Here is a 24,047-nt window from a genome sequence, read left to right as displayed (position 1 = left end):
TTCCCAAAATCTTCGTGTGAAAAACTAAACTGGGATTTGTTACGCCAACAACAGTGCGGAAACCTCGGCACGGTCGTCTTGGACCAGCGGACATGTTTCTGCGCCAAAACTAAAGAATACTGAGAAGCGTTGAGAACTTTAGGTACCAACAACACCCCCGTCTTTCCAGGGGGATCATCCTTTCCCGCCTCCTGGAGGCGCCTCAGCTCTAAGACCACAGGAGAGCGAGATTTAAAGACACTCCCTTCCTTCTTGTGTCCAGGCTTTTCTCCCCGGGGAAGAGAATGCTTCTCCTGTGTTCCTTTGCTTTTATGCCGATTCCCCAGCAGTGAGGTGACAGTGCGGAGGCGTGGCCTTGACCGCCGCGCCCTCACCAGGTGGCCCCAGGGCAGGGGTGGCCAGTGTCTCCCCAGTCGGCACACTTGTCCATAAGTGAAGTTTCACCCGAGTGATGTCTTGTAGGGTCATCCGCACAGAACGGCAGTGCGCTAAAGAGAGAATTCTCTGGAGGGAGCTACAATGCCAAGTGGCCGCCCATGCCCTCCCCGTCGGAGGGCTCCCTGTCTTCCGGAGGCATGGACCAGGGAAGCGACGCCCCGGTCAGGGACTTTGACGGAGAGGTGAGTGCGGGGCGGGTAGCAGCCGGTGGTAATCCTGGGTCCGAGAGACCCGGGCACTTGGGGCACCCGGGCAGCTCAGCGGGTTAGGCCTCCGGCACGTGATCTCAGCTCGGGTCTTGACCTCCGGGTGGCGAGTTCGAGCCCCGCACCGGGCCCCACGCTGGGCTTAAAGCCTGTTTTCAAAAACAAATAAAGACTTGAGAGGGACCCAGGACGGGAGTGGGGCGGGGCCGAGCCAGGCCAGTCCCTGGGGCCGCAAACTGCAGTTTTGCTGGGACGTCCTGCTAGCTTTGGCGCGAGAAAGGCCGCAGAGAGGACTGGCCGCAGAGAGGTCCTGTGCCCGTGATACGGCTCCGAGAAGGGGCTCTGTCACTGACGGAGACCAGGCCCACCAGGCTCCTTGCGTGGGGTGGCCGCGGGGAGCCAAAGCCCCCTCCCCCCCCGGTGCCGTCGCTTCTCACCGCCGTCTTCTCGGGCCTCCAGGACTCGGATTCCCCGAGGCATTCCACGGCCTCCAACAGCTCCAACCTGAGCAGCCCGCCCAGCCCCGCGTCGCCCCGCAAGACCAAGAGCCTCTCCCTGGAGAGCACGGACCGCGGGAGCTGGGACCCGTGAGCGGCCTCGGCGCTCAGAGTGGACCCCGGAGCGGCCCGGTCTCCGCTTCCCCGCCCCCGCCCCCCAGCCCCTGCCCGGGAGGCCCCGGGCCGCGCAGCGGGAGCGGGGCGGGGGTTCTGGAACGCGGACGATGCACCTGCAGCCCCCCTCGCCCCCCGCGCCCCCACTCAGCCCATACCCCCACGCCCCCGCGCCCCGACGGCAACGACCATAAAGGCAGACTTCCACTGCGCAGCTTCGATGAATATCGATTCCGTTTCGTACACTTAGAGTCGCTTTCCATAATAGCGCCCCCCCCCCCCCCAAAGGTAGCTTGAGTAGACGGATCCCACGGACGGCGCGGTGAGGACTTCAGGCGGACTGGTGTCCTCGGGGAGTCGCACCGTCCCGAGCGGCCGCCCGGAGCCCACAGCGGATGTCGACCCGATCGCCGCCAGTAAATCCGTACTCACTAAAGCAGTGCATATTTTACTACGTTACAGAGTTTAAATACGTACACAAATGTAGAGGTTAAATACTGAATGTACATAGTAAAAAGAAGCATCTTGTATTCAACAAAAGATGGATACGTATATAAGAGAGAGATCATTTAATTTAAAGAAATGTGTTGTTTCTTGTCTGTTTTCCAGCTCAGTACTTTAGAGGGTAGGAAGGCCTTGAGTGTAGACGCTCACAGGCTTGAGGAGTCAGAGCACCCCCCTCCCAACCCTGGCCGGCCCTCACACCGGCTGGGGCCGCAGTCCCACGGGGGCTTCAGGAAAACCTTCCGGAACTTGGTCTCCGCGCTCTGGGCTGCGGCCCGGCGCGGGCACAGACCTAACCCCGGAAGGTTCTTCAGCAGCAGCGTCGAAAGGCTAATCTCCTTCCAAGACCTGTCCTTTTCCGGCAGCAGGATTCCAGCCACGCTTGTCCTTTTTTACCGTGTTTGGTATCTTCTGCAGATGAGCGTAGAAATGCCGTCTTGTCACGTCCTGAGCCCTTCCGTTGAGAGGACGCGAGGAATGTCACGGCTTCTGAGGGTCCCTAACAAGGTTCAGAGAAGTGCTTTTCTCCTGGGCTACCCCAGCTCCCGCGCTACCCCCTGGGCGGAGGGGGGCTCGCGCTCCGCAGAGAAGCCCCAGGAAGGGTGTCGTTACCAAATAAAAAACCTCAGATGCAAGGACTTGAACAGCCTCAACCAAATATCCTTCCCCACACCGGGCGGGAGACGGAAACGCGTGGCCCGGGCGCGGGCAGGACGCCGGTGAGCCGCCACCTGGCCTGGCCCGCGTCCCTCCCTGCGCGGCTCAGGCTCCGGTTCCGCCCGGGTGAGCACCTGCCGTTCCGGCCACCGCGAGCCAGTGAAACGCACACCCGGCACAGCCCTGCTTCTTGAGACGTAGTTCGCCAGTTAAGCACATGTGAGCGGAGGGAGAGAGAAATAAAAATATCTCCTGGAAGTAAAGAGAGTGGGTCTCAAAATGTCACTTTTTATCTTAAATTCCTCTGGGAGCTAGAAACGCGATTTATCCTCTCCCTAGACATCAGCCAACAGGGAACCTGAGTGGCGGGGTGTGAGCACCGTCTCCGCAGGGCGCACCCCACTCGGCGGAGCCGGGACCGTTTCCAGGTCGATGCTACCCTGAGAGGGCACCGGGAGGTTCCGGAGGGAAGGAGGTTCCCAGTGGCGGGGGTTGGGGGCGGGGGGGGGGGGGAGGACGACTGTGTTGCAGAAGGGTCGCGGTAGAGGATTTACAAATGACGGGTTTGGTAGTCAGGCGTTCGGCAGGGTGCTTGCGTGGGCAGGGGGGCTGCGGGCGGGCCTCGCGTACTACGCGGTCCTAAGCTCCTAGATCTTTCTGCTTCGGGGGTAGAGTGGTCGTGTGAAGTGCTACCTGCTGTCCAGATGTCGAGGATCAGACCTTGAGTTTGCTTCCTGCCCTAGACCAGGTGGCGCTGTGATCCCGGCACTTGGGGGAGAGGAGGCCAGCCGCCTCCCCTCCTCCCCTCCTCCCGGCCCTCCCTTTCCCCTGGCCCTTCCCCTCCCCGTGCGCCGCACCCCCACGCTGAGCCTTTAGCTTATAGCTGTGACAACCACGTGTGAATTTTTGTTGCCCGTAGGTGCTTATTTTTTAAAGGATGCTTTCAGGATCAAAGTACCCCCCTGCCCGAAGCCTGGACCCCACTGCCGTGAGTCATGGCGGGCAGACAGAGCAGAGCGCCCCCTAAGGCTTGGCCCGCAGCCCGGCTCTCAGGGAACTGCACCCCAGCACTTTTTGTTTCCTCCACAGCAGGCTTACAGAGCGGTCCCCGGTGTGACAGATTCTGACAGCAGGGCTTTGCGGGAGCAGCACCGAGGGTGATGGGGGGCGGGGGGGTCCCCGAGATAACGATCCTTTCACCGGGCTTACCCCACTCGTAAGGACAGAGCCGTTGCCAGTTGCCGTCGGAAGCTTCTCGGCATGACCTGGAAAGACCGGGGCGGGTCCCAGGGCAAACGACATGTGCTGTTCATTCGAAGGGATCTGCAGCAGAGACCGCGGCAGCGGCATCGCTGTCCGAAGTCATTTGTCGTCCCGCGGGACCTTTTAAGAACCGGTAGGGCAGCCGGAGCTCGTTTCGCAGTAGGAAGGAAGGGTCGGAGAGGCGCTCGCGGCTGGTCTCTCCGCGTTGGTATTCGGTGCTAGGTCTGTCTGGCCCACCCGTTGTCTACCCTTGACTTCTCACGAATTTCATTGTGCGTGCTTTGGGTATATAAAATTATACACGTACGTGGCTGTTTCTTTTTGCCAAATACAAAAGCCTTCCTCTTCTTCGTCACCTGATCACGGAAGATTCCCACAGCCCTACGTACGTGGGCGATGCGTGCTCGGTCCGGGAGCAGTTTGAAGGGCAGGAGCCCGGGCCGGAAGGGCCTGTCCATTCAGTTTCCCACGCAGCCCTCGTACTCAGGCTTCTGGGGAGAATCCGAAATTCCTGTTTGCGGCGACAGTCTGTCACTCCCTGGCTGGCGCTCGGCCCCGCTCGGCCCCCGTGTGGCTAGAGTCACGTCTGTGTCGTTAGTGCCACGTGCACTTCGGCAAGAGACCGGTTGCTTTCACGCGGACTCTCAGGTATCACTCAAGGGCCAGAGCAGGCGCGGGCCGCCGTCCCGAACACCTGCCCCCGGGCACAGCAGGGCCGTTCTGGTCACAGACACCGTGGCCCCCTGGCCGGGTGGGGCCCTAGAAACTCCCCACCCGTGTCTGGACGGAGGGGCGCGCTCAGCGGCCAGGCAGGGCACAGGCCGGGCGCCTCCGCCCCCAGCGGCCCTGGCCGGGCCCCTGACCCGGCAGGCAAGCTGCACGGCGGTTCATCGAGCTCCCCCGAAGCCCCTTCCCTTGTTGGGACTCGAACGATCGCTTGAGTCCAGATCTCTGCAGGGTCCCGCCGGGGAAGAGGGCCGGTTCGGCGGGAGCGGGTGTCAGCCATCGGCCGGGGCCAGTGGGCCGAGCCAGCCCTCCTCCCCAGGACGACTGCCACACACGGGCAACCCTGTTGCTGTCGCTCATGGGGCCAATTGACGAAAACAGACCTTGAGATTTCATGAAAACAAAATCTGCCTTTTCATTTGATAGTGTAATATCATTTATTTTATAAATTTTTTAGGGTTTTTTCTCATTGTAATATTGTACAGTTTTGCATGGCCTAGGTGTAATCATTTTTTTGTTCAGAATATAATGCGGACAAATGTGTGTATGGAAGGAAAAAGGCTGTTGCGTTGGCCTCTGATCACTCTTGATTTTCTTTGGTTTTATGCCCTCAATGTTTTAGGGAAGTTTCTAAGAGATTCTCTGCTACCAGACAATGGTGTGGATTCTTTTGCACAGAAATACTGAAGGTGGGACAGTCAAAAATGTAACAAGACTCCTCGCCAATATTTTATGTTGGTCTCGATATTAACCAGAATTTGATGTATTGCAATAAAACAGGGAACTGTTGGACTTGACTGTTTCATCTGTTCTCCCCGACTGAAACGTCTGGGGAGCGGAGGAGAGGTGACTGACTCCTCGTCTTACTGGGTCCCGCCTCCGGCCCGTCCCCATCCCCTCCCTGCAGGACCCGGGATTCGCGGAACCTAGGACTTCCTTAGGTCCGGGGAGCAGTCCGATCTCCTCCGGCCAGGCCCCGCCCGAGGCACCCTCGGCGGCCCCACTGCGTGCAGCTGCCAGGCTGAGGACCCTCTGCGTGGCCAGCTCCCCCCTGGCTGTCACGTCTGACTGTACCAACCGGTGGTGGCTGGTTTTCTGTCTGCTTCCTGCATTTAGTGCCTCTGCCCCTGTCCCCGGATCAGGACGAAGGGCACATCGGGGGACACGCAGGCCAGGCCGGGAGCTCTTAACAAGGTAAAGTGAAACTGGCTGAGACCCGCTCCCCACCCCCCCACCCCCCGTGCCATTTCACACACGGTTGACGGTCCCGACTGTTGTGGGTGTAACGGCCGCCTCGTCACAGAGGCAGGTGTGCGGCAGGTGGGAGCCAGGCTCGGCCAACTTTCCGTAAGAGGCCCGGAGACCCAGGCCGCGCAGGCCCTGCCGGTAGGCGTCTCCGGAGTAGCTGCGGCCCTTCCGTGGGTGGCCAGGGTGAGGGGGACACCCGGCTGCCTCCCCTCTCTTCCCGCGCTGAACGCAGACAGAGCTTTCCGGGGCATGACACTGACCCTGACCCTCTCCCAGCGGAAGGACGAACACCACAGTGCTGGGATGGTGAGTTTCGGTGTTCTTTTTAATACTGAAACAAATCTGACAATTACAAGAATTGTACAAAAATTAACAGCCTGTAACGACCCCCCAGCTCTAAGCAGGCGTCATCTGCACCTCCGTCTCCTCCACAAAAGCCCTGGGGCCTGGAGGGGGAAGAGGGGCCCCCACACCAACTCCCCACACAGAGACGAGGGCGGGGTCACTCCCACCGTCGCGGGCCGCGTCAGTTCTGCGGAAACTTCCACGCGTCGGGAGTATACAGACCAGACAGAGAGCGGGCAGGGCCTGCTCAGAGCACAGGCTGGAGGGAAGGGCAGAAAACACAAATCTCATTCTAGAAGCGTACACACGAGCCTCAGGCTTCACGGTCAGTAAAAATCCAGGGGCTTCTCGGTATTTCCGGCGGCAGAGGTTCCCAGGGAACGCGCTCACCTTCCGGCGAACATTCCATCAGGAACATCCCCGGGTCCGAAAGGGAAAAAAGCAGAGAAGGCCGCCTTATCTTTACCTGCTTCAGAGGTTCCACACGCACGCGCAGACCGGCGGCGCGGCCGGGCCTCGCGGGCAGTCCTGCGCGGCTGGCCCCGCGCCCTCTTAGCGGTCAGAACCACCTAGAAGCAGCGGCCTCTCCAGAGCCGCCCGCGTGGACGCCCCAGTCCCCCCCCCCCCCCCCCCCCCACCTCACCCCGCTACTGCTCGGCCTGCCGCCGGCGGTAGTTGCTGTAGGCCTCCTCGAACATGGCCTTGCAGGGGAAGCGGGCCTTGAGCTTGGAGCAGATGAGGAAGGAGCCCCCCATCTTCCTGTGCAGGGAGTAGGTCTCCTCGGGGGGCGGGACGAGGCGGTGCTTCAGCATGATGGGGATCAGGTTGTGGATCTTCTCGGTGGTGCTCTGCGTGCCGAAGTCAAAGGGCCCCTCCGAGGCGAAGGCCTCCCCCAGGATCAGGATGGCGTCCAGATGGGCGTCCTCCATGGCCTGGGGGGGGAAGGGGGGGGGGGAGGGAAGGGTGAGCGGCGTCGGCATCCCACACAGCGTTCTGAAGGGGCGGGCAGGGGCGGGTTAACGCAATGAGCGAGTGGTGACCGGGCCCGAACTCCCAACACGTGCCACTCGCGCCCTCAGCGCCGGTGCCCGGCCGCCCGACCTCCCCACGCGCCAGGAGAGGAAGGGGCCACCGTGCTGCCCGCCCGCGCTCCCCCGGCCCCGCTCCAGGTCTACGCGGGCCCTTCCTGCCTGGGCCAGGCCGGCCTGGAGCACAGGGGGGGAGGAGAGGGCGCCGCCGCCTCTCCCTCCATCCGGTTGTAAGTCGAGGTTGGGCTTCAAAGGGAAGAGCGTCCCGCCCCCCCCTCCCCACGCACAGGCCTCCGGGCCCTGCGGGGCTGACCTTGACCTCGTAGCCTGTGAGGAACTTCATCTCTATGGATTTCTTCAGCACCGCCTCCCTGTCCCTGTCGGCGGCTGCCCTGATGATCTGGGGGGATGCACACCAGGGACCGACAGCGGCTCCTGAGGAGGCGTTCCTGGGGCCAGGGACCCCCAACTGCCCGCCCCCCCTCTTTGTCCCCCTCACCGTCCTTCCAAGTCCCCCGCCTGTGAGTCCAGCGGGCCTTGTCCTCACCCACCGCCACCCGACCCTGTCGGTGTCCCCCACCCCCTAGGAGCTTCCAAGCGTCCTAGGCCAAGACCGGCCCCGCCCCCCAGCCCTGCCCCAGGCCCCGCCCCCGGCCCCGTCTACCTGAATGTAGAGGTCAGTGAAGGATCGGTCAAATTCCCGAGTTGCCCCAAAGTCCAGAAGGGCCACCTGGGGGGTGGGCGATAGCGGGGGAGGTTCACCCTGGTGGAGAGGGGGCCAAGACCCCCCCCTCCCCGGTCCCCGAGGCCCCTCCCCAGCGGAGCTCCGGGGGGCTCACCTTGTGCTGCTGAGGGTCATAGAAGAAGTTGGACCAGTTGGGGTCCGTCTGCATGAAGTGGAACTCGAACAGCTCCCGCAGGCACAGGACCAGGATGTTGTAGCAGATCTGGGGGCGGGCGGGCGGCCGGGTCACCGCGGCCCCTTCTCCATCCTCCACCCGCCCCGCCCTCTGCTGCGCAAGGGCCCCTGACTCCAGGTGTGCCAGGCATGGGGACACGGCGGCACCCCCCCATCCCCTTTGTCCCAAGGCCCGGCCGGACACACCTCGTTCCGGATCTCCTGGCTCAGCCCCTCCGCCTGGTCCAGGGGGAAACCGGACACCAGCTCCGTGGTCAGCACGTGGGGGCTACAGAGCTCGTCCACGATCTCAGGCACGTAGAAGAAGGGGTGGTCCTTCAGCAGCTCCCTGCAGGGGTGGGGGCGGTGGGGGAGTCACACCCTGGCCACAGAGTCTCACCCCCTCACCCCAGGCCCTGACCACAGCCATCACCCATCAGCCCCTCTGTCTGCCCCCCCCCCCCCCCCCCCCGGCCTCCCGCTGCACCTGAACTTGCGGGCACAGGCCGCCTCCCGCTGGTAGTCACACTCCAGGGCCAGCTCCCGCCTCAGCACATCGATCAGGTGCTCGGGGAACAGGCCTGGGCAGGGAGGAGGGGGTCAGCGCGGGCTGGGGGCTCCTCTTGGGTCCCCAGAGCCCATCCTGAACGCCTGCCCTTGACCCACGGCCAGTCTGACCTTCAGGAAGCATGTTGCTCATGTTCAGCACGGTCATGAGGTTGTTGACGTCACTGTTGATGCTCTGGGCCACGCCCGGGTACTGAGGGGGGAGAGAGGGGGTCCCCGGGCAGACAGGGCGGCCGCCGGCCTGCTGGCTTCCCGGCCGAGCCCCGCCCAGACCCCGCCCCAGGCGGAGGGACAGCTCAGACCCCGCGATGCTGCCAGGACCACCGGGTCCCATCACGACCTGGTTCTCCACCGCCCGCCTCCCCGCCCCACTCCCCCCGCCCCCAACCGAGCCTGCAGGGAGGCCGGTGTCCCTCCACAAATCCTTCCCTTCCCAGAGAGGGGGCGCCCGGGGGGGGGGGAGCGGATGCGTAGCGAGCGGAGACCCCGACGCCGCAGCCCCCCACCCCCACCCGGGCACGGGCGCACACGCGGGTGCCCACCTGGATCTTCATGGCCACCTCGCGGCCGCCCTTCATGCGAGCCAGGTGCACCTGCCCGATGGACGCGGCCGCGAAGGGCCGCTCCTCAAAGTACTCCAGCTTGTCCCGCCAGCCAGGGCCCAGGTCACCGTTGAGGGTCTTCTGGCGGGAGGAGAGAGGCGGGGAGGGGCCGTGAGCGCAGCCTGCCCTGACAGGCGCCCCCGCCCCCCGCCCGCGCCCCCGGCACCGCCCGCCTCACCATCATCTGCTTCAGCGGCATGAAGTCCGCGCTCTGCCTCACCCGCTCGAAGATCTTGGCCAGATGGGGGTTGATGAAAGCGTCGTCTGGAAGGCACCCGAGAGAGCAGAGCAGGGGGCCGGCCGCTCAGGGAAGGAGCCCGGCGGGGGGGGGGGGGGGGGGGGGGGCGGCACGGCAGCCACCTCAGGGGCCCCGGCTGCGCCCGGGGAAGGCGACCGGAACGCCGCTCTGCCCTGCACGCAGCGGGAGCCGGGCTCGGAGGCCACAGGGCACGGGCCGAGGCCGAGCGGCGGCTCCCGCCTGGCACGCAGGCCCGAGGCTGTAGACGGAGGCTCCGGAGGGGACGTGGGGACGCCGGCCAGGCCGCGCACCCTCCCCGGGCGCCCTCCTTCCACTCCCCCCCCCCCCAACCCCGCAGGGCCCACTCACCCTGGATACTCAGCATCTGGCCCAGCTTGAGCGCCGCCCCGCGCACCTTGCACAGCGTGCGGACGATGCGCTCCGCGTTCGCCTCGGACAGGAAGGGGCTGGAGTCCAGCACGGCCTTCTTCCCTGCGGGCCGGAGGCGGGTCAGCACGCGGCGCCCGGCCCCCTCTCGGGGCGTCTGCGGGCCTCACCCCGCCCGGGAGGGACACGGGCCCGGGGAGCTGCTGGGGGCGGCCGTCGGGCGGCCGCGGGGGCCCGAGCGCGACCCAGCCCACGGCCCCTGGGCCCCACGCCTCAGGGACGTCTCCGTCCTCCCGGTGAAAACAGGGACGGGACGCTTCAGGACGCGGAGACTTTCGAGAGCGGCGCGGAGAGACCCGGCACAGAGCCCGACGCGGGGCCTCGGTCCTCCCGGCGGGTCCCCGACACCGGCACCGCGATTTCAACCCAACCCTCGGGACCCCCTGCCCGATGCTGTGGAAGCTTCCCCAGGCCTGACCCCAGCCCCCTCTCAACACACACGCGCACACGCACGCACCAGACACGCACACGCACGCACCACCGACTCGCGCACACGTGCACACACCAGGCACGCACACACATGCACGCACCAGACGCGCACGTGCACACTCGTACACACTGGCACACCCATGTGCACGCACATGCACGCGCGCACTCGCACAGGCACACACCACACATCCGCACTCATGCACACGTGCGCACACATGCGTGTGCACACTCGCACAATGCACTCACAGGGGCACACCGCACACACGCTAAGCCCCTCCCTCCCTACCAGTCCCCGGTCCCGACAGGAGCACCACGGAAGAGCACAGTCAAGTGCAGGGATGGGGATGGGGATGGGGATGGGGATGGGAATGGGGTGGGGGGGCCAGGCACCAGGAGGGAGGACCTGGGGATCCAGGCGAGGACTAGTCACTGTTCCTCCCCCCATGAAGGTCACAGCACCCCTGGGGTCACTGTGAGGCCGGCTGGCTGCAGCGAGGGCGCAGCCCCCCCCAGGGAGAGGAGCGCAAGGTCCAGGACAGCACACGGCTGGCCGGTATCTACCTCCCCCTCTGGCCACAGAGGCCCCCGACGGGCGGTAACCCTGGGGGTGAAGACCACCTTTGTCCGGAACGACCAGGGGCGTAGGGTGCAGGGCGAGGATTCGGGCCACGGGGAGGCCAAGGGATGGCGGCGGGGCGCTCTGACCTCAGCGCCCTCGCCCCAACCTCGGCACAGCCCTGCCTAGATACCGAGCCTGCGCCGGTCCCGAGGCGGGGAGAGACCCGGGCAGGGGGCCGGCTCTGCACCTGCCGCCCCCACCCCCAGCTCCTCCAGTCCCGGGTCATCTGCTGCTCTCCCTGCCCGGTGCCCCGCGAGCCTGCTCAGATCTGCCCCCAAGGCCGCACGCACGGTGCCTGGCACTTTCCTCGGCCTGCGCCGCCAGGGGCCCGGCCCGGCGCGCCCCAAAAAGGGAACAGGAGAGGCGGCCGGCACACCGCTGCCCTGGGGGCCGTGTCCAGCCTGGCCTCTGACAGCCTGGGGGTGGGGGGACACAGGGACCGAGGGCCCGGGACACAGAGTTTCCAGACGAGAAGTCCCAGAGAGAACCCACGAATCCGCTGGCACCCGAGGTCGGCTGCACGAGGCTCACTCCCGGGGCCCCAGACAGCAAGACCTGCCCCCAGAGCTGGGCCGAGAAGGGCCCCCAGATCACCCCCTGCCCTGGGCAGCCAGCAGAGGGCCAGCGTGGAGGGAAGGGCGGCCCCTCTACGTGCCCTCTGCCCTCCCCGGCCCCCGGGCACGGCGGGAGGAAGCACGCTGGAGAAAGGGCCGCAGCCCCAGTGGGCAGCAGGCGAACGCGCCCTCCCGGCACACAGTAGGGCTCCAGAGACGTGGGGACCGTGCGGGGCCCTCTCGGGCCTTTCAGGCAGCCCTCCCCACAGTCTGCACTCCTGCCCAGGCAGGGCTCGTTCTGACAGCAGCCTGGGGAAGCCAGGCCATGGCAGGTGTGGCCCCCACTCAGGAGAGGCCCTCCAGGGGGCGGACCGGTCAGCACCCTCCAGGCCACAGGTCTGGCCCCGGGCCCACCGTGGCCCGAGCCCGGCGAGCGCCCCCGATCCTCAGCCAGGGTCACCACTTCCCTGGCGAAGGTCGCCTCTTCTCTGCTTGGACGAGGTGGGATGAGAGCAGCCAGTTTCCAGCGGGACGGGCTTCGTGCCTGGAGAACACGGGCTTCTCGTTCCAGAGAAAGCCGGGCTTTTCCTAAAGTGTCTCAGCACCGACACTAAAAATACCCCCGCTAAGCCCTCCGTTCTCCGGCCCCTTCCAAGGACACTCCGTGTGTCCCGTGCACCCCGCTCTCAGGGGCCCGTGGGGGCGGGCCAGTGCCCTCTCCCCAGGAGGCCCTTGTCCCCACAAGGGGTCTTGCGGGTGGAGAGGGGCCATCCAGACCGGTGGCAATGCGCGTGGTGACCTGGCCTCACTGACCTCACAGAGGAATCATGAGACAGAGGGTCTCAGGCCAGAGAAGAGGCCACTTCGGGTCTCCGGGGGGGGGAGGTGGGGGGGGGGGGGGAACCAAGGGCCCTGAGGGGTCTGTTCCTCCAGCACCGACGTCCCTCACCCACAGCCAAATGGGGAGCCCTGGGCGCCCGACCCGGCCAGACCACTGGGTGCCAACGGCCCCACAGAGTCTGGGAGGGCCGGGCAGGTGCAGAGACACAACCTCGGCCACCACTGACACAGAACCCAGGACCTGAGGCATCCCTGGAGGCCAATTCTCCAGGCACATGGAGGGGTGGGTGCAGCTGGGGACTGACAGGCCCACCTCCCGGGGCCCACCCTGCCCTCCCGGCCAAGGGCCCAGCTCACCTGGAGGGTCCCCTGGGCGGAGGCTCTTCTTGGCCACCTCGGCCAGCGCCCCGAAGCCTAGACCCACAGCCAGACCTGCAAGGAGAAGGGCGCTGGGTGCTGGCACGGGGGCCACCCACCGCCCTTCCGTCCACGAGGCCCAGAGCAGCCCCACGGTCACCCGCCTCCGCTCCGACCCTCGCTGACCGCCAGACGATGCAGAAAGGGAGAAAAAAGGTAGGAGACACACATCTGCTATTTTCAGAGGTTTGGCTCAAGGAAGCTCCATCCAGCTGGACGCCCATCACCCTTGCTAGCCTGCAGGCTCCCCGCGCACAGACCCTAAGAAAGCGCCCAAGCAGGAAGGGTTTCCGGCACGAATGGAATACGCGCCAGGAACGGTCCATGGGCCGAGGACATCCTGGCCACACGGGGCACCCCTTGGAACGCGGCCGCTCACTCCGGCGTGACCCGGCGTCACAGTTCTCTAGAACTCTCGCAACTGGAAGAAAAGCCCTCCCTGCGGTGATATGAAGCAGCCGTCGGTGGGCGTCAGAGCGCCTGCAAAGGCAAAGTGTCCCTAATCTGAGCCGTGGAGACTCACAGGACCGCGGGCCCGGCAGGTGCAGACGGTGGTCTGAGGACAGCGGGGGACCAGACAATTTCTAATCTAAAAATGTTTCAGAATCATCCACGTCAAAGTTCATTAATACGTCTTTCGTCCAGAGACCAGAAGTGCCTGATCCCGACCGTCCAAGAAAGGCCCACGGAACCCAACAGGTGCCACTGAGGCCACACAGAAAGCCCAGGGGCGGGCCAGGGCTGAGGTGGGGGCGCACGTTAGCGGAGAGAAAGACGACACGCCTGAGCCCACTGACCCCGCAGAAGGGACAGCAGAGACCCAGGGATGACACCGGACAGGCCCCGAGACCCGTGGGGCAGCAGCCCCCACGCCCAGCGGGTGGTTTAGTGAGCCAGGAACCCAGCAGAAGCATCTGCATTCTCCGAGCTTCTACAACGATTACGTATTTGTGTTACGAAAAATGTTATTCTACTGAAAATTTTATTTAACGAGAAACAGTTAAGTGCAGACATAAACAATTTTTTTTTAATTTTTTTTTTTAATGTTTTATTTATTTTTGAGACAGGGAGAGACAGAGCATGAACAGGGGAGGGTCAGAGAGAGGGAGACACAGAATCTGAAACAGGCTCCAGGCTCTGAGCTGTCAGCACAGAGCCCGATGCGGGGCTCGAACTCATTTAAATCAAAAGAAGGTAACCCAACCCTACAACGTCTCTGGTGACACACATCTTCCCCACCGGCAGGCCGGTGGGCAGCCTCCCTCCGCCAGCCAGAAGCGGGGCTCCTGCCCCACAGGTCGTGGCCGGGACTCACCGGTCCACCAAGAGCGGGCGCTCCCAGCAGGGCCAGGCGCCAGCAACGCTCCCGTGTTCGCCACGCTCACTTCTCCCATTCAAAACGGCTAGACCGGTGCCGTCCTGAGAAATACAATGCCAGCCACGTGTCTAATGTTAAATTTTCCGGGGTGCCTCGGTGGCTCAGTCAGTTGAACGTCTGACTTCGGCTCGGGTCATGGTCTCTCCGTCATTGAGTTCGAGCCCCGCGTCGGGCTCTGCGCTGACGGCTCGGAGCCTGAAGCCCGCTTGGGACTCTGTGTCTGCCTCTCTCTCTGCCCCTCCCCTGCTCATGCTCTGTCTCTGTCTCTGAAAAATGCATAAACCTTAACAAAAACATTTAAATTTTCTAGTAGCCACCTTACAAAAGGCAAAAAGAAGCATGTGAAGTGAACGTGCGTCCTCTATGTTATTTAACGTAAAACAGCCAACGTATGGTCATTTCTACAAGTGCTCTTACAGACGAAAATTGCTAGAGGTATTTCAGGGTTTTGTTTTGCTTTTGTACAGAGCTCGCAAACTCCAGAGTCCAGGCCGGACAGGATAGGCCACGCTCTGGAGGCCACGGGAAGAAGCCAGTCACCCGCGAACAGCCCCCTGGGCCCTCTCAGGATGTCCTGGTGCCAGGACACGGGCGCTAGGGCCCGTTTTCCCGCCAACCAGCTCCGGACGGCACTGGGCACAGAGCCGAGGGCAGCCAGGGTGCCAATTAAACATTAACTCTCCTGCTGCCCGCCCACCTCACCCCTCCCAACACATTATCTGACTCCGCAAAGGAAGTGATAACAAGCAAGGTTAACCTTCAAACTATAGCGACTTTCACCAAGGTCTCTCTGCATCTAGATTTTTCTCTGCCGAGATCAAGTCCAAAGTCAAGCCCACAAAAGAGGCAGATGTCTTCAAAGGTTAACCAGCCTGGCCGGTGCTTGCAGGGGTGCCCCCCCCTCGCCCACACCCGGTCAAACTCTTGGCGGCCATCTCTCCACCCCCGGGCAGGGCCAGAGCACGTTCCACAAAGACGGCCTTAGACTTGCCCCGCGCCGGCCGGAGGTGCTGCCACGGCCCTGACCTTGGCCTCAGGAGCTCCTGCTCCAGCGAACCAAGAATAAACCGGCCCCCCCGCACCCCCACACGGGCTCAGGCGATGCCCGGAGTCGCGCCGACTGGGAGGCACAAGGCTGGCCAGGCTCTTCCTTCCCCCAGAACCGGGCGGAGGCAAACAGGGGAGGACAGCCCCTCCACCTCCGACGCCCGGAGCCCCGCTAAGCCAGCTCACAGCCTGCGTCACCCCTGGCCTCAGTCCGCACCCCCCCCCCCCCACCCCGCCGTGCTCCAGCCCACACAGCCACAGGCAGCTGCGGAACTGCTCTCAGCCCCGCATTGGCGACAGGGGCCTCCGTCCTCGCCTGCGAGCAGGCGCCAGGCCTTCCGAGACAGTTGCTAGTGGTTCTGTCGTGAACAGAGGTTCTGCCGTCAAGCGCGGGGGAGGACGGCAGGGTCCTCCCCAGAGACGGGAGAGCGCTGGGCCGGCTTCCCAGGCCCCCAGTCCGGGCCTGTCCCCGCCAGGTCCCTCCGGAGGTCATCGCGGCCACCGGGCCGCTGTCCAGCCATCAGAGGTTAAGAAAAGGAAAAACAAAACACCCTCCGGCCAACAGCCTGGTGAGGGTGCCCCGAGCAGGAAGAGGAAGCAAACGTTCCTTGGGGCTCTGGCTTCACCCGCCAGCAGCCCCGGGTGTGTTCATAGAGCCGGCTCGCAGGGGTTCCTGCGCAGGGGCCGCGGGCAGAGGGGTCTGCGGACAACAGACCGTGTGCCGGGCTGCTCTGAGCCTCGCTTTTGTAACCCTAACGGTCCTTCTGATCTTAGAAGACAAAGCTACGCGTGGAGGAGGCAGGGGCTCCGAGGGGACCCTGAACCCTGGGGAGTCCTGGCCGCCCTCTCCGCCATCACTTGCGCCCTCCACCCTGCCTGGCCCGGGGTGGGCGGCAGGGAGGAGCGGAGTCCCCTGGACAGGGTGCCCCCAGGCTGTCAGGAGCTGCCTCCCCCCCATGCCCAGCACCGGCCCGGCCGTGGACACAGGGGCTGGTCACAGGTCCCCGGGCTCAGATCGCCGTGTGCGCAGCGGGGCCTCCCCTGCTCAGGTCCCTGCAACGTCACGAATGCGCACGTGGCCCCGGGGACCCAGGCGCTGTGGCCCCACTTGTCATCAGAACTGGAGATGACAGTAAGTGCCCTCACCGTCCTCACAGAGCTCCTGAGGGGCAAGACAGACACACGCACCCCTGGTAACGCACCTCCCGAAAAGCAGAAACCACGGCCCATAACCCCCCGCTGAGTGGGCACCAGATGGGCGCCGGCTTCAGAGGACAAGCAGGAATGTGCTCCCAGGACTCGGGCGGCCAAGCTGGCGTCACCACGTGCCCCGCCCCCCACGAGCAAAGTCAGCCTTGCACGCGGCCCATTGGCCCCGGGACCAGACCTCCACGACCTCAGTCACCATCGAGTGCCCCGTCAATGGAGGTTTGTCAGGGGAGGCCCCAACTTCAGACAGGTGAGCCGGGCGCATCGCGCCAGGGGGCCAGGCACGCAGGGCTGCCGCATAAGGCCCAAAGCCCCCACCCCACCGTCCCATCCCCTGACCCCCACCCCTGCCACAGGGCCCATGGCATCGCCACTGCAGCCAGGTTCTGGCTCCTGGCCCAGGCCACGGGACCCCCCCCCCCCCCCCCCCGTCTATCACCAAACTTGTCCCTCTGCCTTCTACCCTTCCTCTTGGGAGCATGTCCTTTGTACATTATTAAAATCTCCTTTAAAAAAAGATAAAGTGAAAACAGTTGGTGGGAGGGTCTTTTGTTTTAAACGTGCTTACTTAACAAAATCAGAAAACAACCAAATATGCCCGTTCCCGCAACGTGTGTTTGTTCACCAGCAGGAGGGGACACAGGAGCTCGCTCTCCAGAGCGCGCCGGGCCCGCGTCCCCATGTGTCAGAACCATAGCAGCCGTCGCTTCGCTCTTCTGCCCAAGCGACCTTCTCGTCCAACAGACAGGACACTCTCTCGTGGCCGCACCTCTCTTTTTTCAGTATGTTGTTTTCTGACTGACACGCGGCCCAGTGTTCTAACGGCAAGAGAGTCCTGCAACCAATAGCAGAAACACGTGTGGACAAGGGGAATCACGTGGCAACTTAAGCACGAGGGACAAACGGACACACGAGTCCCACGGTGCCCTCGACCCTTGACCCTTTTCCGTACCTCAAGACTTTTTTTTTTTTTCCTCTGCACCCAATGTGGGGGTCGAACTCACGACCCCGAGTTCAGGAGTCACCTCCACCGACTGAGCCAAGTGGGCGCCCATTACCTTCGTCTTAACAAACCCGATGAAGCCTCGCGAACTGTTCTTTAAAGCAAGTATTTATCTGGGACTCGCAGTTCCTTAACCTTTTACCTTCTAAAAATGGAAGGCTTCCCCAGGGTCCCTTCCGGCTGCTCCTGGCTCCTGCCCCACTGTCTTGTCCTCACATCTGTTTTCTAGACCCTATTTCACAATCGCCTCCCCACGTCCCCCTTATTTCTTCCTGCTGCTTCGCGTTTTGTCCCCTCCGAGTGTCCTGTCACCTCGGTGCCCTCCCCGCCTCTGCCTGGCGGCGCCTGGGAGGTCCTGGCAAGGCCCGCGGCCGCCACGACACCGTGAGGCGTTCGGCCGGGTGGCCGGGATCAGCTCCTCGGCACCTGCTCCGTCTGCTGCGATCTTCCGTCCCACTCACCCAACGGCCGCGGCGGGGACCGGAAGACAAGTCCCCTCGAGCCCAAACTGGAAAGGAGACGGTGGGAAGGACGGGACAGAGTGCAAGAGCCATGCGTGGCGAAGCCTGACACACCCAACACGCATGTGACGAGAGCCCCCAGGAGGGGAGCAAGGGCGGAAACGGGGCCGAAGCAGTGCCCGAAGAAATGACCAGAATCCCCAACACTGACCGGCACGCCGAGCCGCAGATGGAAGCGTCCCCACCCCAGTCATCGCCAGGCCCCTACTTCGCGGGGCCCCCCCGGACTCCTCTGCGGCCGGCAGGCACCCCACGAGGTCGGGCCCCAGCCGACCACCAGGGGCTCCGCGTCAGGAGAGCGGCGCGCAGGTGGCCAGGCGGAGGCGGCGGCGGCGGCGGCGGCGGGGGAGCCGCGGCTACACCAGCGCAGGGGCGGCGTCTCTATGTAAGTCGTTCACACAGGCCTGGGTTCGGCTTCCGGTCCGTGGCCCCGCCCCACGGCCCCCAACCCTGCACGTGTCTGTGCAGCAGGGCAGGCCACACACCCAGGGGCCTCCGGAGGAGGGGGAGGCGGCGGCGTTCACCTTGGAGAACTCCGCCCTGGGCCCGGATCCCGTCCAGGTCACCGACCCCAGCGGTGTGTCCCGCGCGGCAGCGAGCGGCGCCCAGAGGAAAGAACACGTGGAGACGGGCGACCCCCGTGCCCAGGAAGAGAGACTCCTGCCGGGGCATCAGCCACGTGGCAGCCTAGTGTCCCCTGAAGGCCCCACAGGCCCCCGGCTCACAGGGACAGCCAGCCTCCTTTTGGGAGGAGGAAGAAGAGGCCCACGGCCCTGCCCGGCTCCCAGGTCGGAGCCACAGGGGGGGAGGGCGAGCCTTCTGTGACCCCCAAGTTCCGAGGAGTGGGTGGCAGCGGGCAGAGTGGAGGAAGTGGGGGCAGGGTGGGTGGGGGGCCACCACTCCCTCCTCCCTCCTGGCAGGGTCGGGGAGGGAAGGGGAGGCAAATGAACCCCACCCAGGCTGTCCACGCGCTCGTGAGGGTCCAGGGTGGGGTGGGGTGGGGGGGGGGGGATCGCTCCCCGTGTGCCCCCTGCGTCTCTACCCCCAGACCTCCAGTTTATGGAAGTGGCCAGGACAGGAGCTGTTCCCCGTTCAAAAGAGATACAGCAAGTTTTCCCAGGCCACAGTTAAACATCAGGCGTGAGACCAGACTCACGGGCCCAACCCATGAGCCACCACACTCTGGGGGGGGTGGGGGGGGTGGGGATTGGGTATGAGGCGGGGCCTCTCCACATCTGGTCTCCTCTGGCTCCTAAGCTGACTCCCTCCCCCTTCTGGGCCGCTGGAGCTTGATCTGTTCGCTCCCTTGGAAGACGGCACGATGGGCCCCCTTCCTCCTGGATGCCAGCTGCACCAGCGGCGTGCTGATGACGGGTCCTGTGCATTTTAACGTCTCGTGATATTGATATTCTGGTGTCATATTCTTGTGCATTTTACCCTGAGGGCCTCCTTTCTGCACTGCGTTCTGAGCAATGTCAAGGGCGAGTGGGGGACAGCTCCGGGTCTGCCCAGCAGGAACACTTTGCTTTATCACCAGGGAGAACCACCGTTTCAAGGGCGTAGCCCATGAACCACCTCGGTTTTGCCAACTGGAGCCAGCGTCTCTGCCCCAGGATCCTCCCGGAGCCCCTGCGCCTTCCCTGCTCCGGGGGAGACTCGGATTTCACTCCGTGGCCCCATGACTTGATCTCTTTCTAGCGGATGATTGGAAACTGGGTCTAAACAGGAAAGGGCGGTACCAGAAGGTTAGCGAGGCCGCACCAGCTGACGCCAAATTAGCCCACATGTGTGATAAAGGACTCCTGCTCAGGCTTCTAATCCCGGGGCAGGGGACTCACTTTACATGCCAGATGGATCCTTCGGTGGGTTGGGCTGAGCCTCCCACGCACAGCAGGGGTGGGTGTGTGTTTAAAAAGATGAGTTGTTGGGCACCTGGGGGACTCGGTTAGTTGAGTATCTGACCTCAGCTCAGGTCACGATCTCGCAGTTTGTGAGTTCAAGCCCCTCATCGGGCTCTCTGCTATCAGCACAGAGCCTGCTTCGGACGCTCTGTCCCCCTCTCTCTGCCCCTCCCCTGCTCACGCTATCTCAAAAATAAACTTTTACAACATGAGTTGGTAAGGCTAGGTTTGAGAACACCCCCTCTGGACCCATCTTGAGCCGCCCAGGAACGGGTACATGAAGCAAAGGCTAAATTTCCTAACCTTTATAAATTCTGGGCTTTTCTCATTGGCTTCCAGAGAGACCATGAGCCACGGCTCCCTTGTGGTGCCCAGAGCTGGCACTTTGCCCTGCGGCAGCACTGCCCGGGGCCATGGGAGCTAAAGGAGAAGAGAAGGTTTCACTTACAAGCCGTGAGATCACCACAAACCTACCCCACTGAGCTGGGACGGGGCAAATGCAGCAGAACGCATGGGGAGGGGGGTGATGTGTGTCTGATCCTGGGCTCCTGTCTCCCCAATCGCTGCCCCCCCCCCCCCAGTTCCCATCTTTGTAGGACTTCACGAAAAGCTGACTGGGTGATCTCTAGGTGGCCTGGTTTGTGTATAATGTTTGCCTTCTCCATGTTCTCTTGGGGTTTTATTGTTGACAAACTTTTTGTACAGATAAAAATAGCCATAGCATCTCTGACAAATGTTCTGCACCAGGAAAAGAATCTGGAACATAGCTTGGTGACCCCTCTTGAAGTGTGGGAGGTCTTGAGCCACGCTTTCTCCTGTTCCCCTTCCCCTATTTACTATTTTGGGTCAGATCTCCTCTCCTAAAAACTTGACTCCTACCCTACCTCCTCTTCTATCCCCCTCCTTAAAAAAAACAAAAACGAAAACAAAAAACCCGAGTTTATAGAAGGGAAAACCTAGGTCACAAGGAAGCAGGGCTGGAACTATAACCCAGATATTACAATGGCATAAAGCCCAGTTCTGACCCCAAATTCGGTATCTGAACCCATCTTTCCCATCATCACTCTTTACCAGGACCTACTGCCCACATCTTAGCCATGATACCCCAGAGCCGGCCTGGACCCAGGACGCCCACCCCCATCTCGGCATCGGAACGGCTGGCACAGCCCCTGCCCTCCACCTCCACTAGCTGAGCACCCGACCTTCTGGTCTATAGGAGTCCACTTCCTTCATGTCCCCTTGTAAAACATTCCCACACCTGTCGGTCCACCTGTCGCCCCATGAGGGGAAGAAGGTTGGAAGTGCTTTCTAGAGAAACAAAGAAGAGGAGTGTTACTTCCATCTGGGCAGACGATGGCCCATCAGGAAACCACACACCTCACAACCCAGTGAGGAACACACACAAATAGGATGCTTGTACCTCTGGACAATATGGCTTTTTGCAACGCGTACGGTTCTGAGAATCTCTGCCATTAATTCTGACGCTCTTCTATTCAATTCCATTCTACTTGTTTTTCAAATGTTGGGCCTGACCCACGAAGTTCACGTCACGCCCACTGAAGGGTCGAAACGCACAGCGTGAACGCGTCCCGGGGAGGGAGGAGGCCCAGAAGTCACCTCTGGAGCCAGAACGGCACGTTCCTCCCAGACCCGGCCCCTCTCTGCTGTCATCCTACCCCCTCGAAGCCCAAAACATGAGCTGCCGAGTGCTGGGCAACAACACGGGCCCCCCTGAATCACAGCCGTGGGCCAACCTCTGGCACTCGGACACCCAGGACGGCTCCAGATCCCGGCGGCTGTCAGTGAGGGCTCCGGGGGCTTCTGATGGCACAAAGCACCTTCCAAGACCTGAACCTCACCTCACCTCAACCCAGGCTGCCTCTGGCCACCCGCCCCCCACCCAAGGGGAGCCTCGCACCCGGTCTTACCGAGGCTGCCTCTCTGCCCTCCACCCAGGAGGGCCTGGCTTCGACCTCTTTCACCAGGCATTCATGGCCTTCCATCACATTCTAATTTACCGCCACACCCTTCACTCTGACCACTTTTCCCCGAACAGACCCTCTACTACCCTCACCCCCAAAGACTCCCACGAGAGGATCACACATCTCTAAAACCCATCAGTCAAAGGAAGCCTCTGTGGCGAGCCCCATCTGGAGCGGCAGGAAGGGGGCTCGAGAGAAAGACTACAGAGCGACCAGGGACAGATCGGGCCTCAGACTCGTGGGGAGAGACGAGGGGCCCCATTTAATACTTCGGTAGGAACAAACACTGCCCGCCCCGCCCCGACTAACAGCCTCTTACAACACAGGGGCCGCACCGGGTCTCCAGCGGAATAAGGACCGCCGGAGGCCCCCAGGGCAGGGACTCCCAAACTCACCCTGGTAGCGGCCCCCCAGAAGTCACATGCTCCGTGAAACACCGGTTGAACGCAAACCCACGAAAGGAAATAAAGCAATAACTCTGTCCTGAAAGTCAGACGATACTCTGCCAGATCCCCGAGCAGCTAAGGAGCAGCAAATGCCAAATTTTAAGACAGCAACGATGGAAGGAAAGCTTCCACGGAGAAACTTCCATCCAGTGAAGGCGGCGGGCTCTGCGCGTTCGGAAGACAGCCAGCCAGTGTGAGAGCCCACACGCGGGTCCACCTCCAGGAGCACGGAGCCAACCCCGAGGGAGAACTAGGACGGCATCTCCGGGACAAGAGGCAGCAGAGACAGAACAGCGTGGATGATGGACAGTCTCGGGAGGGAGACCCAGAAGCCCAGCAAAGCACGGAGCGAGCGGGGCACGGCTCAGACACACGGCAGCGAGCCCTCATCCGGGTCAGGAAGGAAGTACTGGAGATGACAGCACGGGGTCACAGAGCAGGTGCAAGCGCCATAACCTTTCACTGAAAGGCCGTCCCCTCGGCGCAGGTGTACCCGATGCAATACTACTCTCAGAGCTCCCGGCTCCACAGGCCTCACGACAGCACCCGCGACACCCGCAGGCACGGCGGGTCAGGGCAAACACCACTCTGCCGGGACTAACCAGCCCCGTGAGGAACCTCTCCTCGCCAGCCGCACCCCCCCCCCCGCCCCCACTTGTGGAGGGGCTGAGTGGCAGATGCGGCAGATACCGTCCCCAGGCGTGGCCCGAGCAGCTCATGGCACAGCGGGGACAGGGGGAATCCAGTCACTGGGTCATCCCCCGAGGGAAAGGGCCAGGAGCAGCTAATGCAGGAGCCGACGCCCTCCCCGGGACCCCTGTGGCCCCCACCGTCCTCCTCCTCCACGCAGGTCCCGCGGTGGCCCCGCTCAGCCGGGGCTGGCACGCCAGGGCAGGTGAGGTGGCACGGGGCACGCGGCCACCTTACCTCCAAAGTTGGCCAGCCGCCCGATCCGTGTAACTGGCACCTTCCGCTCCCGAGCCCGCTCGCTGAGCTAGAGGGAGCAAGGAGAGAGACCTCACGGAACTGGCGATCGGGGACAGGACCCCCTTCGGGGCTTCACGCTGCCCCCCACCAGACCCCCTCCACCCCCGAAGGCAGCCGCTCCACCAAGAGGGGGCCTCTGTGCTCCTGGAGACTCCAGAGCACGACATCCAGGGGTGTCCCCGGAGGAGGGCCCGCCGCCGGCACCACCGTGGACGGCAGCCGCCCCAGCCCCACCCGAGGGCCCCTCCGGGACGCACCATCTGCTTGTGGGGCTTGCTCTCGGGGCGAGCCTTGGCCTGCCGGGCCTTCTCAATGTCCTCGGCGGTGAGGCCCCCCATGGGGGACTGGTCCTGGTGGAAGAACCTTCGCCGAAGGCCTGTGGCAGAGAGTGGGTCTCTGGGGTCTCCAAAGAGCCTCCCGGTCACTGTGCCCAGAGGGGAGGCAACCTGGCCCGGGAGCCCGGCTTCCCTAAAGGGTCCGCTGGCAACGTAGGCAGGAGCTGGGCCCTCACTGCTGGCCTGGTCCCAGGGTGGAGGCGGCGACCGGTCAGGGGAGGAGGCCGCAGAGAAGTCCGTGGGGGCCCCTGCAGTCTGAGGCCCAGAGAACTCTGCTTCCGGGTCATCGAAGCCCTCGGCATATGGCTCTTCACGCCGATCCTGACCCTGCAGGAAACAAAAGCGGAGTGAGAGGAGGAGGCCAGCCCAAGGCTCCCCTGTGTCACCCCCGCACAGGACACTGCGCTCCGGGAAGCAGCCTCAGCCGGCTCCACAGGGGCGAGCCTCCCTGGCCCGGAAGCCCGGAGACACAGGCTCCGCTCCGCGGACCTGGGGGGGGCAGGGAGTGGGCACACAGCCACCCAGCACCTGCCGGGCACCTTGCCTGTAAATCAGGGCTAAGGAGGGGCTCCCAGGGCTCTGGGGAATGGGCCAGGCCAGC

General features: G+C 63.4%; 2 protein-coding genes across 18 annotated transcripts in view; one reads left to right on the top strand and one right to left on the bottom strand.

Moving 5' to 3' along the window:
* The window catches only part of CDC42BPA (CDC42 binding protein kinase alpha), a 322,044-nt gene extending 316,847 nt beyond the window's left edge, over window positions 1-5,197 (top strand). For all 16 annotated transcript variants that reach the window (XM_078441190.2, XM_078441187.2, XM_081791830.1 and 13 more), the window contains 2 exons: window positions 463-620; window positions 1,104-5,197. In XM_078441190.2, the coding sequence (XP_078297316.1) occupies window positions 463-620; window positions 1,104-1,235 (290 nt within the window). In that variant the 3' untranslated portion in view covers window positions 1,236-5,197. The remainder of the gene's footprint in view (window positions 1-462; window positions 621-1,103) is intronic.
* A 763-nt stretch (window positions 5,198-5,960) lies between these two features.
* COQ8A (coenzyme Q8A) overlaps window positions 5,961-24,047 on the bottom strand; it is a 41,796-nt gene continuing 23,709 nt past the window's right edge. For both annotated transcript variants that reach the window (XM_078441193.2, XM_081791831.1), the window contains exons 3-15: window positions 23,369-23,773; window positions 23,052-23,118; window positions 12,578-12,652; window positions 9,701-9,823; window positions 9,272-9,357; window positions 9,034-9,174; window positions 8,603-8,684; window positions 8,412-8,505; window positions 8,132-8,273; window positions 7,866-7,973; window positions 7,691-7,756; window positions 7,340-7,426; window positions 5,961-6,930 (exon numbers count right to left, since the gene is read on the bottom strand). In XM_078441193.2, the coding sequence (XP_078297319.2) occupies window positions 6,646-6,930; window positions 7,340-7,426; window positions 7,691-7,756; window positions 7,866-7,973; window positions 8,132-8,273; window positions 8,412-8,505; window positions 8,603-8,684; window positions 9,034-9,174; window positions 9,272-9,357; window positions 9,701-9,823; window positions 12,578-12,652; window positions 23,052-23,118; window positions 23,369-23,773 (1,761 nt within the window). In that variant the 3' untranslated portion in view covers window positions 5,961-6,645. The remainder of the gene's footprint in view (window positions 6,931-7,339; window positions 7,427-7,690; window positions 7,757-7,865; window positions 7,974-8,131; window positions 8,274-8,411; window positions 8,506-8,602; window positions 8,685-9,033; window positions 9,175-9,271; window positions 9,358-9,700; window positions 9,824-12,577; window positions 12,653-23,051; window positions 23,119-23,368; window positions 23,774-24,047) is intronic.

This window comes from Panthera onca, chromosome F1, assembly GCF_046562875.1.
Source record: "Panthera onca isolate mPanOnc1 chromosome F1, mPanOnc1 haplotype 2, whole genome shotgun sequence".
Classification (NCBI taxonomy): Eukaryota; Metazoa; Chordata; class Mammalia; order Carnivora; family Felidae; genus Panthera; species Panthera onca.
The sequence above is the reverse complement of the archived record's forward strand: the minus strand, read 5'-3'. Positions and strand labels throughout refer to the sequence as shown.